Source organism: Cyprinus carpio, chromosome A24, assembly GCF_018340385.1.
Source record: "Cyprinus carpio isolate SPL01 chromosome A24, ASM1834038v1, whole genome shotgun sequence".
Classification (NCBI taxonomy): domain Eukaryota; kingdom Metazoa; phylum Chordata; class Actinopteri; order Cypriniformes; family Cyprinidae; genus Cyprinus; species Cyprinus carpio.
The window spans coordinates 16,835,470-16,849,597 of NC_056595.1; the positions used below are offsets into that span (position 1 = coordinate 16,835,470).

A 14,128-nucleotide genomic window follows, 5' to 3' on the forward strand; every position below is an offset into this window, starting at 1 on the left:
ATTTTTTTGCTATTGTGTCGTTTCAAACCTGTATGACTTGCTTCTGCAGAACACAAAAGAAAATATTTTGAAGAATGTTAAGTTTCAAACATTGGATCCCACTGACTTTCAATGTATGGACAAAAACACCCTATAGACATTCTTAAGAATATCTTGTATATTATAATAAGGAAAGAAAGTTATACAGGTTTGGAACAAAATGGGGGTGAGCAAATGATGACAGAATTTTAATTTTTGGACAAACTAGCCCTAAAGTCGTTTAGTCATTACCAAACACTTTTTTCATGATTTTCTATACTCTTCTGGAAGGCCTAAGCTGGCCTGCTGACTTATCACACTGTCCACTAACCACACGGTGAGCATGTGTGATCTCGTTCAATCTCCTTTGCTCCACCCACAACCCCTCCTCCATTGGCTCTTTCCTTTACTACAGATACTTGTATGTTGTTTCTTAGTTTTCTTGCTATTCCTTGTGTCTACCCCTGTGAGACCTTGTGGTAAGGATGTCACTGTGGCGTTTCCTGATTTTGCTGAGCATTTTTATGCTTTGTAAAGGTAAGAGACAGGACTCTATCCAATAGATCACACTGATTTAATTTGGCTAACAGTTTGATTCGCTGACACTTATCATCTGGGGTTTATGGAAAATGTATCTTTTTTGATTTGGATTAAGTTTTTTTTTTTTGAATATTATTTTGTGTTGATTATGTAGATATATTTAACGTGTGAAGTTTCTCATTTCTGATTAAACATTCTGTAGTTATTCTGTTCAGCAGCAACATTAATCTTTATGTTGTGTTTGGGGTTTAGAAAGACCCAACGGCCCATTGAATAGCTCAAAGAACATTTAGGTTGATATTTGGTGTCTTATCCAAAATTTCAACTATTTAATTAAATTTTAGTTTTTTCCATTGAAAATATTTTGTTTTTGTTAGTATGGTTGATTCTTATGTTTTTTACAAAACTGCATGTTCACATTGTTTTGAAATAGAAGCATAACTGGGTTTTGATTTGATCCGGGGGCTTGAGGATTCATTTGCAGCCTGTATTTACTAATGTTATTTCAGTGACGTGTGTAATGAGTAATGCTTGCAGATGGCAGACATAACAGAGCAGTGTGAAAGAGGGTTAAATACAACAAACCCCCATACAGCTCATGTGACTGACACCTGTAATCATCTCAGATCTTTCTACTGTGGGAAGAGGTTAGGGTTAGGGTTAGGGTTAGGGCAGGGGAACATGTGGAAGGAGAGGTGGGATGATCTGCTTTTTTATAGAAGCATGATCCAATTGTGACTTGCGTGCGGGCTAATTACGGGGCACAAATGACCTCTAGGGTTGGAAATCTATGGAAAACCTGAAAGGTTGTGTGGTTTAAATATGAGGTGGACCCATTGTATGATGTAAGGATCTGCAGGATGATCAGAAGGATACTGTGCAGGATGATGCCAAAGAGAACTGGAAGCATTAAATGTGTGTAGTGGAGATGACGCACAGCAGGATGAACGGGAACTTGGTCAATAAAATCCAGCTTTACTTTACTTGTGGATCAGTCTGTGTCGATTTTGGGAGGATGAAATGTAATTGTGTGTGGCAAGAATAGAGACGATGTTAACCTTTGTGAGGTTTTCCAAAATGTACAGAACAAAATTAAGTGTTATCACCAGTTTCTAGAAAAGCTAAACTGGGAATATTTTTTAAATGATCAACTAGGCATTACACTGAAACTACTGGAAGCAAAACACAGAACACATGCTAGATGCCAGAACTATTCTCACACTTTTCTGAGCCATTTTTGACCTCTTCTTCTTGATTTCTGATTAAAAATAGCATGTTATGTTGATATTGTTCTAATCAAATAAGCCAACTATCACTATGCTAAACTAGCTGGCTAAGCTGTTAGCTTGCTAACCAAAGGCTAAATGAGAAACACAAAGAAAGGAAAATGTTTAATAACATTTTGGCTCTGGTAATATTTTATGATATGCAGACATTATTTATTAAATTAAAATAAAATATATGTTATTTATTTTCTGGTAAGGAATACCTATTAAAAGCCAACTGAACTCACAACCAGAAAGTGTCCTAACACTTTTATTTGTGTCTTTGAACAAAATTAATGTATTGTTGTATAACGTGAAACATCAGCTTCTTTTCTTTAAAATGTGTTTTTACAGTATTTTTTAAATAAATGCCACAGTGTTATTTTATTATTTTTTATATTTACTAATATTTTGAATTACCTTTAATTTATGTTTTCAATTTTCATTTTATTTTAATTTTCTATGTGTGCTTGTAAATTTATTAGTTACTTTATATAGCTTTAATTATAATTTCACTTTGTCATTTTAGTACTTAAACTTATTTCAGTTAGTTGCCACAGCAACATTTCTAATTTTCATTTAAGTTATTTAAGTGAACATTTTTATCTGAAACAATAAGGTATAGCAAGCCATTACAATTATTTGGTTCAGCAGTTTACAACTTCATCTCTTTCACACAAACACAGACAGCAAAATACAGACCAGTAAGCCTGAGTCTTCTGTTGTTAGGTGAAGACAGTGATTGCGACAACTTCACCGATTTGGATTTCCATGAGTCTTTTATGGGGACCTATCTGTACGTGCGCTTGCTGCTCTACACCCGTGCAAACCTCGAATGTGGTCAGGAGCTCCCCCACCACAACTTCACTCAAGAACCCCTTTTTAATGTAGCAAGACCCACTACCTTTGTCATACATGGGTACCGACCCACGGGGGCACCGCCTATCTGGATCAACCACATTGTGCACTTGTTAGCAGCACAGAAGGACATGAACATCCTGGTAGTGGATTGGAACAGAGGGGCGGCCAATCTCAATTACTTCACAGCTGTTGCCAACACACGGGGTACGGCTGTGAACATCACCGGCTTCATAGAGAGTATGGAGGTAGGGTCAGTGGTCTTTCATTAGCGTTTCAGCTTTGGTCTGCAACGTCTGCCAGTTTAACCAATATTGTATTATTTTCAGAAAGAGGGAGCATCTCTTGACTCCATCCATCTGATTGGGGTCAGTCTGGGCGCACATGTGGCTGGATTCATTGGTACAATGCTGGGAGGACGGGTGGGCAGAATCACAGGTGAAATTCAGGAAATCCAATGAAACAAAACCGGTTGTAACATCTTCAGTTAGTTAATCTTATCCAATAAATATCGTTTACTAGAAGTTTCACCTGTTCGACTCTAGGTTTGGATCCAGCAGGGCCAATGTTTGCCAATGCTCCCCCTGAGGAACGCCTTGATCCAACTGATGCCCAGTTTGTAGATGTGCTGCACACAGATATGAACTGTAAGTATAATACATTTAAGGACATGCTACTGAAATCACAGATTAAGTGTGGAAGGTCATCCAGATATTCCATGCATACAGTATGTTCTACAAAAATAATATTAAAATAGTACTACATAGTGTGCCAAACATAGCCTAACAATCCCACGTGCAAACACTGTTACCTGTGGCAGCCTTTGGCCTTAGAGGAACCCATGGCCAAATTGATTTCTATGCCAATGGAGGATTAGATCAGCCTGGATGTCCCAAGACCATCTTCTCAGGTCAGTCTGGAAAAGGTCAGGGTTGAGATCTGATCTAATTATATAGCTCATACAGAATGCTCTCCAAATAAACCCAAAATGCAAAAAGCTGGCTGTGTAATTAAGATCCTGTCATAATTAAATAATGCAATTCTCACAGTGGGATTGAGTTGATTACAAGGTTGATCAACAGGGTTAAATTGTAATCTCATTCCTTCTCTTCTCCACAGGGAAATCTTATTTTGTGTGTGATCATCAGAGGTCTGTTTTCCTGTACCTGTGTGCTCTGAATCACACCTGTAAACTTATGGCATATCCGTGTTCCTCATACAGCGACTTCCTCAGTGGTCAGTGTTTACAGTGTGAGACCTTCAAGCCTGCTTCCTGTCCTGTTCTGGGTAAAAGCAATACATCTAGTAATCAACCACAATAAATGCAAATATCAATACTGATTAAAGATTGCAAGTGTGATTTAACAAAACAGTAAACGAATATACAGGGTAAGTAACTTACATTTTAGACACAATATTGCCAGTTATTACTGTTCTGCTGATGAAAACATTTCCTTACAAACTACAGTGAAAAAAAATTGGTGTAGAAACATTTTTGACTTGTAAATTTCACAATTAATTACAAAGAAAAGGCTAGTGGCAAGCTTAGTTAAATGTGTTATTTTTAGGTATTTTTAAGTTTTAGTAATTTTTTTTGTTTTGTTTATTTGGCTGCGTTTGTCGCCTCTGCTGTAATCACAGTGCAATAGTTTTTTTTTTATTCTTTTATTTATGAAATACACATTATTTGATCAAAAGAGAGTACTTTTGTTGAAAAAGATTTTTATTTAAAAAAAAACAACTTCTTTTGAAATTTCTTTTAAAGAAAATGACAAAAACATTGACAACTGACAATAATAAATTCTTTTTGGGCTTCATTCAGATTTCTGAAGGATCACGTGACACTATATAAAGACTAATTACATTGAACATGCATAATAGATTTAACCAAACACAGACAAAGCAAGTGGAGTGATATAAAATATATGATCTTCATCTTCAGGTTATGACATGAGCCAGTGGAGAGATAGACTCTTGATGTTGGGCCAAACAAGAGCATATTTCTCAACTACGGCAGAGCTCCCTTACAGCAGTGAGTTAGCAGCACTATAACGACTTATTGCAGAAGTTTCCTCAAAGGTATTTTGTGCAATATTCTGATTTCTCCATTTAACAGAGACAAGCTACAGAGTGGACATAGTTACCTGGAACCAGTTTCTGCGCTGGGGGGTGGTCATACTCCGACTGCACAATGGCAAAAATGTAATAGAGTCCCAGATAGATAAGTATGTAAACTGCAATGAGTTTATATAACACAATATATTATAGATCCATTCATCTTTGACTTGTCATCATGTAATGATTGTTCTGTATGTTTTTGCTTAGTAAGCTGTTGAGGTTTGAGCAGTATACATCCACTCGAATACTGGCGCAGTTTGATGAGGATTTATATCCAATTCAGAAAATCTCTTTACGGATTGTAACTGGGAATATGATTGGGCCTCGATACAAGATCAGGCTGCTTCGTATTCGAATAACCCCACTGGAAAATCAAAACAGGCGAGTAACTACACAACACATTGCTTTTCTGAGTTACAGGCATCTAAACTTCTAAACTAATGAATTACACATACACTGCCATTCAAAAGTATTATTTCAGTAATGTTTGTGAAAAAAGTCTTTTACATTCAACAAGGCTGCATTTATATGATCAAAAATACTGTAAAATACAGTGAAACATCATTAAAAAATACTCATTCTTGTTTATATTTTATAAAATATTCCTGTGCTGGCAAAGCTGAATTTAATTTCTTTCAAACACAAAAAAACTTTCTGAACCTTTTGAATGGTAGTGTAAATTTGTCATGCATGCTAAACAAAAACAGGCAATTAATTATGGTGCTGTCTGCTCCTTTCCCCAACAGGCCACTAATGTGTCGATATGACATTATTTTGGAGGAGAATGCTGAGGTGTCTTTCAAACCGTTGCCTTGTGATTAATGTCATCTGTAGAAAATCACATTGAAACGCCTATCTGAACTATAACAGACATTTTTAGGAGGTCTAAACAGTTTTAAACTTTTAGTGCCTTTTCTGTGATTACTACTGTGATTGTACTAGTATAAAACTATGTTATACCATTCACATATTCCAGTGTTCAAGACAGAATTAAAGTGCAGTTTTACAATATTAAATTCTGACTCTAACTGTTGGAACAATCAATATCATTCCTGTATAGTTGGTCTTAATCATCACCAGTATAAACCAAGTATTCTACTGTAAAGATGTTTTACATGTACAGCTTTTGCATTCTTGTTTTGTAAAATAAATTATGTGGACTGAAAACAGCTGAAGCTTCATTTGAAAACATTTTGACAAATAGATTTTATTTAAAGAACAATTTATAGTTTTTGTTTTTTCTGATTGGTGTTTAAAATATGATTTTTTTTTGTAATATGAATTTTTAGGTAGATTTTTTTTTTTTATTGTAGTTTAAAAACTAACCATGTGTTATATACTGATATGAAATTGCAATTTAAATACAAAATTTAGTATGAATTGTAATTTGTGCCTAGTAAATATCGTGGATTATCAAATCAAAAACTAAACTGTAGTTACTTCACTGACAATGAAAAATATTTCAGGATGAGAGCAGGGCAAGGTGATACTTAATCTTTATCACATTAACTTGCCCAATGAGCTGTCCTATTTTACGTTTCCATCTTCAAATAAAAAAAGCTGTTTCCTTAAATCAAACTAATGTCAGTGGGTGAATCAAATATTTATGAGCGGTTTTTTTATATAGTGGAGATGGTGTTGGGTTTGTATTAAGTTGTATGATAAAAGATGAAACAATATTTACAATGTGTTTTGTTAAATTGAACTAATGTTTGTATGGTTGACTTTCTCCTCATGCACTGCCACCTGCAGATAAAAATACAAAATGAAGAGGACAAAAAAAGTAGAGGACCAATGTAAATTAAGTAAAAATGTTCTGTATGTAAGTAAATTCTAAAAAAAAAGTATAATAATGTATATTGATCAGTCAAAAAAATAGATATATGAACACATATATATCTAAAAACATATATAATCAATGTATAACTAAATACATACACATTTTCAAGTCCTCCGTCCCCGTTGTCTGCCATTGCGATTGGAATTCCCCCTCTGACTGACGTTCTGTCTGTTAGGTACTGGCATTCTTTGACGGGGGCCATCCTGAAGGATCAAAATGAGTCATGGTATGAACAATTATACTTTCTTAAAAATAGAAATGTTTTACATCAACAAGAACTCACCCACTGCCTTTGAGGCTCACGGTCTTGTTCCAACCACCTGAAGTTCTCATCCATTTCTTCAGGATCGTCACTCATATAGGGAGGTTCACTCTCTTGACTTTGGAAAGAGAACAGTAATTCCCATCATAAGAGATGCAGGTGCCAAACACAGAGTTTTGTAAATCGTGATATATTGGCACAGCATTTGAATGCATAACAATAATATTAAAAGCTGGTCTGAAGACATAGTCAACTAAGACAATTTTTTTTCAATAATATTAAGGTTTGGTATGAAGACAGCTAACAGGAGCAATGGTGATCTTCACACCCTCCAGTCGCTGTTGTCTTCTTCGCTCCAGGTCATACCGGAGGTCACCAGGGTCAGGGACAAGCTGTTGTCTCTGAAGCTAGCAAAAAAAATAAAATAAAAATCCAAATCTGAACCAACATAGTGTATATAAAATTACCTGCTACTGATGGACCTGAAAAAGATCAACTTACTGGATCCGGCCCTATCTTGCAGAAGATCTGAGTTTCTGATGAAGGCACTCCATGTTGCCTATAATAAAAGACCAAGAATTTTCATGAGTTCATCGCAAACGGTTTGGAGAAGGATTTAAATGTAGGATTAGGGGGTAATCAAATCTTTAATCCTAAATAAAAATAATAGCGATGCTTACCTTTGGAAGCATCACTAATAAATAAAAATAAAATAATTGGCATGTGTACCTATTCGTGACTGGTCTCACATTTCCCATCTCCTCCTCCTGTTCTTCTTCTTCCTCCTTAAACTCATCTTGGAGTGAATAATACTGTTCATTTGCAAATCGTTCATTAAGTGTGATGCCTTGGCCCCTAAAGTAATTTTCTGCAAAACAAATAGGCAAACAGTTAACCAAAATCAACTCTTTGCTACAGTATGTAAAATAAGCTCTTTCTAAGATACACAATATGCTACCAAGTTAATCCATTGGTTCCTGACCTTTAACTTGATGCACAAGGGTGATGATCTCCTGGGCAAATGTGCCAGAATGCACTGCTGATTCCCTGTAAGTCCCAGAATGCTCCAGCATGGGAAGGAAATCAAGGCGTTGTCGACCCACATTGACTAAGTCCAGTGATAACTGCCTATCTGAAGAATATCCTAAATGACTAAACAAGAGATCACATGATATACAGAGATATAAGGTCCCATTACAGTTTTCCTTTTCCTTTCAAATTTCCCATTAACCAGACGAACATTTATGAATAAATATAAATTGGAATAAAATCAGGTACAAAGCTCAGGTACAAAACTTCCATAGAAATGTTTCATATTAACCATAAACACTGCAATGTTTATTATAATGCAAAACAATTGGCCCTTTACCTGTCATATAGTCCCTTTTATCTACAATTTACCAGCACTACTTATATTAATCTAAGATGTCTCTTCCAGTGAAATTAAAAGTGTTCTCCCTTTTTGGAAAACAACTTTAACAACTGGAACGATTCACTGTGACCCAGTAAATTAAAAGCAAGCGCACACTAATCGGATTGTTGTTATAACAAATCGTAAGAAGTCTCTTTTTTGTGAGTTGTTGTATTTGTGCTGTTGTTTTGGTGGGCTAAATCTTTGGTTTGAATAATCTTATTTTTAATTATATTATTTATAAATGAATAATTTATAAATGAGTTATTAATAAATATGGCAAGTTCATGCCTCTCCTCTCACTGTCATTGCGTGTTTCCATACAGAGGATCCTTCAATAAACTCATTTGTTCCAGAATGCCAACACATGGTGACCAATAGAGATCAGTCAAAACATCTCAAAGTCTTTTTTCTTGCAGTGCAAAATCTTGATCGGTGAGCTTAGTTGAGCAATCTTAGACAAGTATTAGATGCATTGAACTTCATAATAAACTCAATCATGGGAGCGATGGCATCAACTTTAGGCAACTGCTAGAAGAGTTTTGAAGATCTCCGGATGGGTTGGTGTCTTCACAGATCCCTCTTCTTTAGGAATATGATGGTAGAGTTTTGAATTTCAGCGATGATCTCAGACCTTTCCTTGGCATATGGCAAACCAATGGTGATGTAAATTACATACGCCAAATCTTGCTGCTTTACTGTCTTGCAGATGAAATCAAAAGTCTGCTGCCAGTTGCTTCAAACAAATTCATCTGTACTTGGTAACAGGTATTTCTGTAACAGGTATTATTGTCGAATTTGCAGTTGCCACTTTGGGTCTTCCATTTCTTTCATTGCCATATCCTTGTTAAAATACTTCAAAGTAACAGATGCATATTTAGGAAACTTGGCAAAATTTTCACATGACACAGCCATGTCTATGCAGTTCTCATCGTTTATTGATTCAACATGATGAATTTCTAACCCAAAGTCCAAATATGTAAACAAAAAGCAGGAGTTCCTGTAGGTCATCTGGTAATGTATGGTGCTAGCAACACCAAGGTCACTGGTTTGTTTGGCAAGGAACACAGACTGTAGATCTTGAAGGCACTGTATAGATAAATCACTCTGGATAGAAGTGTCTGCCAAATGAGTAGATACAAAAAGGCTCCAAAACATTCCTGTTGCTATGTCCATTTGAGTAAAATAGTTTGATTATGCTTCTTTGGTTTCTCACTTCATTGTGAATTGATAGCTGTTGGTTCTGCACAATGGAAACATCACAATGGTGTGTCTTCTTTAGCCCAAGCATCTTTGCTTCATCCACATGTTCCAGTAGTCATTCAGTGCAGAATGGGTGATTGCTGAATGAGGTTGTCATCATCAAATGCAGGTTAGTGATAGTCAAATCTGTGTCTGTGGGCAGATTTTCCTGTATATGCAGTTTCTTCCAAACAACAAATACACATTATATGGGATAGTAGAAACAAATAATCAGCTTGGTGAACACATGTGAGAAATTTCTTGAAGACAGAAAGTTGTGTGAAGTATTTTGCTTCAGTGCCAGATTAAATGATTCAATTTGTCCTTTCAGCCTCATTTTAATCCCTTCAAACAAGGGCATACGTCTTCACCCACAAGGAAAAAAAAAACTGCAGCGGGGGACAGTCTGAATGCTGTGGACATCTGGAAAACTTCCGCATACCTACTCAACTTGAATTCGATTGTATGGTTGCTGACTTACCTGCAGTCAATACAGCTTTAAAAGTAGAAGAGCTCAAACCTTGTTGGGCACTGGTATTTTGGTGGAGACATCGTCTTGAAGAGTCGAAAAAGTGGATGTAAAAATGAACTGATTTTCTTTTGCCTGTGTTAACTGCTGGAGAACATCATCCTCAGGTCCTTAACCAAATTAAGCTGAGATCCATGTAATTCCAGCCTAGTGTTTCAGACATCTGATGAGCCACTGATATGAAGAAATTAGTGGCAGAGAAATGTGTTTTTAACAGGATTTACTCCCAACCTGGTAATTTTGTCCTGTGACTTGCATTTAAATGAGGAGTGAAGATGAAAGGCAATCCAAAATAACATTTTCTCCATAGGACAAACTTCCACATGTAAGACACTCGAGCATTTTGGCATTGATGTCAAGAAACAGCACACTGCATCTTGGATGTTGAACTTTTTCTGCAATCTGAGATTTGTACAATGAAATGGAATTTCTTCAAATACCTTCTGAAACTCTTTTCTTGTTAATGATCACCAGCAGTGTATCTTCGACGGTCCTTGGTGCCATTTTAGGATACATTACCCACGTCAGGGCCTTGAAGTGGTCCGTGTTCCTGATTACTGAACGATTAAGTAGCTTTCACATCCAAACATCTGCTTGAATGAGACGTGCATTTGTGTGCCAACACATCAGCACAAGATGAATACTTCAGAAATGTTAGCTCAATCCTTAATTCATTCCATTACTCCCTGGTTTGAAAAGGATGGATTAATCACAAGAGATAACTTCAAGGGATACTTCCAAGTATCCTTAAAAATCTTTTCCCTTTTAAAGCTCTTCAGAGGGCTGTCTGGGATATCCTGGGAACCTTTAATGAAGATTATAAAACTTTATGGTTGCCCATCCTTGCAGTAATCTTATTTCGGTTAGATCTTCGATACCCATGTACATGATGATAAGACACAAAAGGTCCCATCCATCGGTTTTCTGGATGCAACTCCACACTTTCCATTAAATCTTCTTGATGATCACAATCTGTGGACCGTTGCTCTTCATGTCTTCATGGTGTGGGGACAGTGGACACAGAAAAGAGGCATGAACTTTTGACCCTAATCAAAAGTGGTACGACAATGATACTATACCTGCTTTGCCGAACGGGGCGACTCATGTCCACCTTGATCCTGAGGGTCTCCTGTTCACCAAAATCCATTCTAGGTGCAGGACCAACATTAGCGTTTGACTCCCTGTGATACGGAGCTCTTTGGCGAACCACCCCTTGTCCCGTCATCCTCCCATGATTCCTTTGTGATCTCTCTTCCTCCCAATCTTGGATAGAGTCTCTATCTCTGTTCCTCAAGTCAACATCGCTCACATCCCTCAAATCCATTTCCCTCCGCGCTTCTGAGTCTCTTGTATGTGACTCCATTCTAGATTGATCCACGTGTCTTGAGCGCTCTCTTCCTTGAGTTTCTCTTCCATAAGAAGAGTAGTTCTTTCTTGATTCCTCTCTGGGGTTACTATTTGGTCGCCCGCCATGTCTATCTTGCAAAGTATGCGCATGATAGCCTTGGTCTCTTCTATCTCGATCACGATTCCTCTGGGTTTCACTTGTCCTAGGTGGGTCTCTGCTCCTCAGATTGCCACTCATTTTCGGGGATCGTGGTTCCTTGAAACTTGTTTTGCAATTCCATGATCGTGTTCCACAATGACAGGTGCACGACGTGGGCTGAAGCCCCTGTGATGCTCAACAAACTCATCCTGCAGACCAAAATCTGTAAGTCCTTCAGAAGGAGGGTGATGCTCCCTATAATCTGACTTTGATGACCTGTATTAAGAAAGCAAGTAACATTTGTCCAAGATTAGAATGAAATTACAATAATAGATAGTTACTAGCAAGATTTCAGCATACAATTAGCTGGATCTATATATTACAATTGCTGATAATAACAGTCAACTGAGACTAATCTCTCAGAACAAAAGAAGGGGTAACAATAAAAATTTATTAAATACATTACTGACTAAAATGTAAAATTAAAGAGATTAAATGTAACAGACATATTTAGAAAAACATTTATCCATCAAAGAAAGTGACCGAATCCTTTCTTCTTTTCTTCGTTCCTCCCCATCCATGTCAGACGTATGAAGCGGGGGGGAAAAAGCATTCTTGTACCTCTCTGCAAAGGAGCCCCTTTCTTGATATTGATCGCCATGTTCTTCATTATGATATCCATACTCCATCCTGTCTTGTTTTCTTCCTTCTGGATGTCTTGGATAAGACCTGTCCCTCGATTCTCTGTGGTTGTGTTGTGAACCGAGCTCCTTATCAACACCTTCATTCCTGTTCCAGCCTGGTGTTGCCATCCTGTAACGCTCTTCAACACCAAAATGTGTGCGATCAGGGGAAGGTAGCCTTTCCCTAGGCAGTCTCCTTGGAGAATGGGGCGGCCTTTCTTCATCTCCCTGCATGTGGTATCTGGTCATAGGTGAAGCCCCTCTTTTTTGAGCATGCTCTATCGCGTCAATAAAACTGGCCCAGTGGTCGACATGTTGTTCTCCTTGACAGGAATCTTTGTTCCAGTGTGTGCTATTTTCTACCTTGTTGACATATTCAGGGTTTCTCCACGCATCAGACTGTACTGATGAATGTATCTGGTTCTCAAATAATCCTTCCGCTCTCCTCCCATGAATAGTTGGGATTCTGTTGATATTCGAGAGGTTCAAGAAGCTGTTAATAACTAGCAATGCAACAACAAAATAATGACTCTTGCAACACCGACTTTACTTTAGATTAAATACCTTGAATACAAGGGAGATCTCGAACGCGGACGTGACATTGTTTCCTTGAAAAACAAGAAACTGTTAGCCATGAGACCAGATTTATGCAACCGACGTCTTCATTCTCAAAATTTAGTAACATAGTAATTTTTCATCAAAATATCACAGCACAAAACGGCATATTACATATAACCAGCCACTTTTTTTAAATCCCTAATTTTCCAGTTAAATCTAAAACCAAAGTTTCTATGAATCATAAACCTGAAATAAGCACAGCATGTGTCCATAATAAGTTTTAACAAACGTATCTGTAAAGTATTTTAAGACTTGCCAGATTTCAATGACATGAAAAACAAATGTTATCAATACTGCAACGAGCTATGACACTTAATGCTCATTTACAATGGAATAAGCTTTCAAAAGTACCCCAAATGAAACAGTAACACTAACTGCAGTAATAATTATTATTCCTCAGATGGTCCATTTAAAAGGCCTGCGCACCACAAAAAGACGTGAGATCGATGATGATGACAGAGTATGGCATAATAAAAGCAAATTTTAAGAGAAACATATTTGAATATAAACATAGTTTATAGAATAAAATAATAGTGAATAATGTTATAATAGCGTATTAGTTAGTATTAGCCTCACATACCCCGAGAAACGGCTTCCACACACAGCGAGACGATGCGTCCACCAAAATACCAGTTTCTAGAGAAAGAAAGGAACGAACTGTCGCACAATGAATTACATCACAGATTAAAAGGCTATCAGAATCGGTACGATGATTCAAATATTGGTGGACTGCTGATATGTGTATTTTATCACACGACCAATTTGACCCAGCGAGCCATGCACAAGCTTGACCCGGAAGAGAATCATCGCATGACTCGTTTTCATCAGCACCTCACAATGAGCGACTGTGAGCGACACTGACCCCTACAGACACCGCTGTAGGTCTTCAACCCCGTTTTAAAACATATTTTTCACTTTTACAGAAATATCCCCCTAATCAAATATTTCCAATATCATTATATAATTGTAATTTGTCTTACAAGTTGGCACGTGTTTTAAATGTTAACGTTTAAGATTATACTCTATCTATATATCTAAAAACAAAACGATTCATGAAATAGAGAATGCACAAAATATCAAACCATTGTTGTACAATCACACCACTGTGACAACATGTTCCACCTTTGGTAAACAAGCTTTTAATCTATCCATATATCTCATTTACATGTATATATATTTATATGTTTACACACACACACACACACACACACACACACACACACACACACACACACACACACACACACACACACACACA

At 37.0% G+C, this 14,128-nt stretch overlaps 2 protein-coding genes across 2 annotated transcripts; one reads left to right on the forward strand and one right to left on the reverse strand.

Moving 5' to 3' along the window:
* The first annotated feature begins 478 nt into the window (after positions 1-478).
* Positions 479-5,897, forward strand: lipib (lipase, member Ib). Its single transcript, XM_019104759.2, has 10 exons — positions 479-555; positions 2,553-2,929; positions 3,011-3,119; positions 3,227-3,328; positions 3,502-3,591; positions 3,801-3,968; positions 4,624-4,713; positions 4,798-4,906; positions 5,007-5,180; positions 5,546-5,897. Exons 1-10 carry the CDS (start codon positions 504-506, stop codon positions 5,619-5,621), a joined length of 1,347 nt encoding a protein of 448 aa, XP_018960304.2. The 5' UTR covers positions 479-503; the 3' UTR covers positions 5,622-5,897.
* A 600-nt stretch (positions 5,898-6,497) lies between these two features.
* Positions 6,498-13,693, reverse strand: zgc:112982 (uncharacterized protein LOC503771 homolog). Its single transcript, XM_042714405.1, is given in 12 exon segments — positions 6,498-6,545; positions 6,738-6,842; positions 6,923-7,035; positions 7,194-7,308; positions 7,403-7,460; positions 7,631-7,769; positions 7,884-8,053; positions 11,163-11,694; positions 11,697-11,845; positions 12,191-12,718; positions 12,817-12,860; positions 13,451-13,693. Coding segments are annotated over 10 exon segments (1,941 nt in total). The 5' UTR covers positions 12,855-12,860; positions 13,451-13,693; the 3' UTR covers positions 6,498-6,545; positions 6,738-6,743.
* Positions 13,694-14,128: the final 435 nt, after the last annotated feature.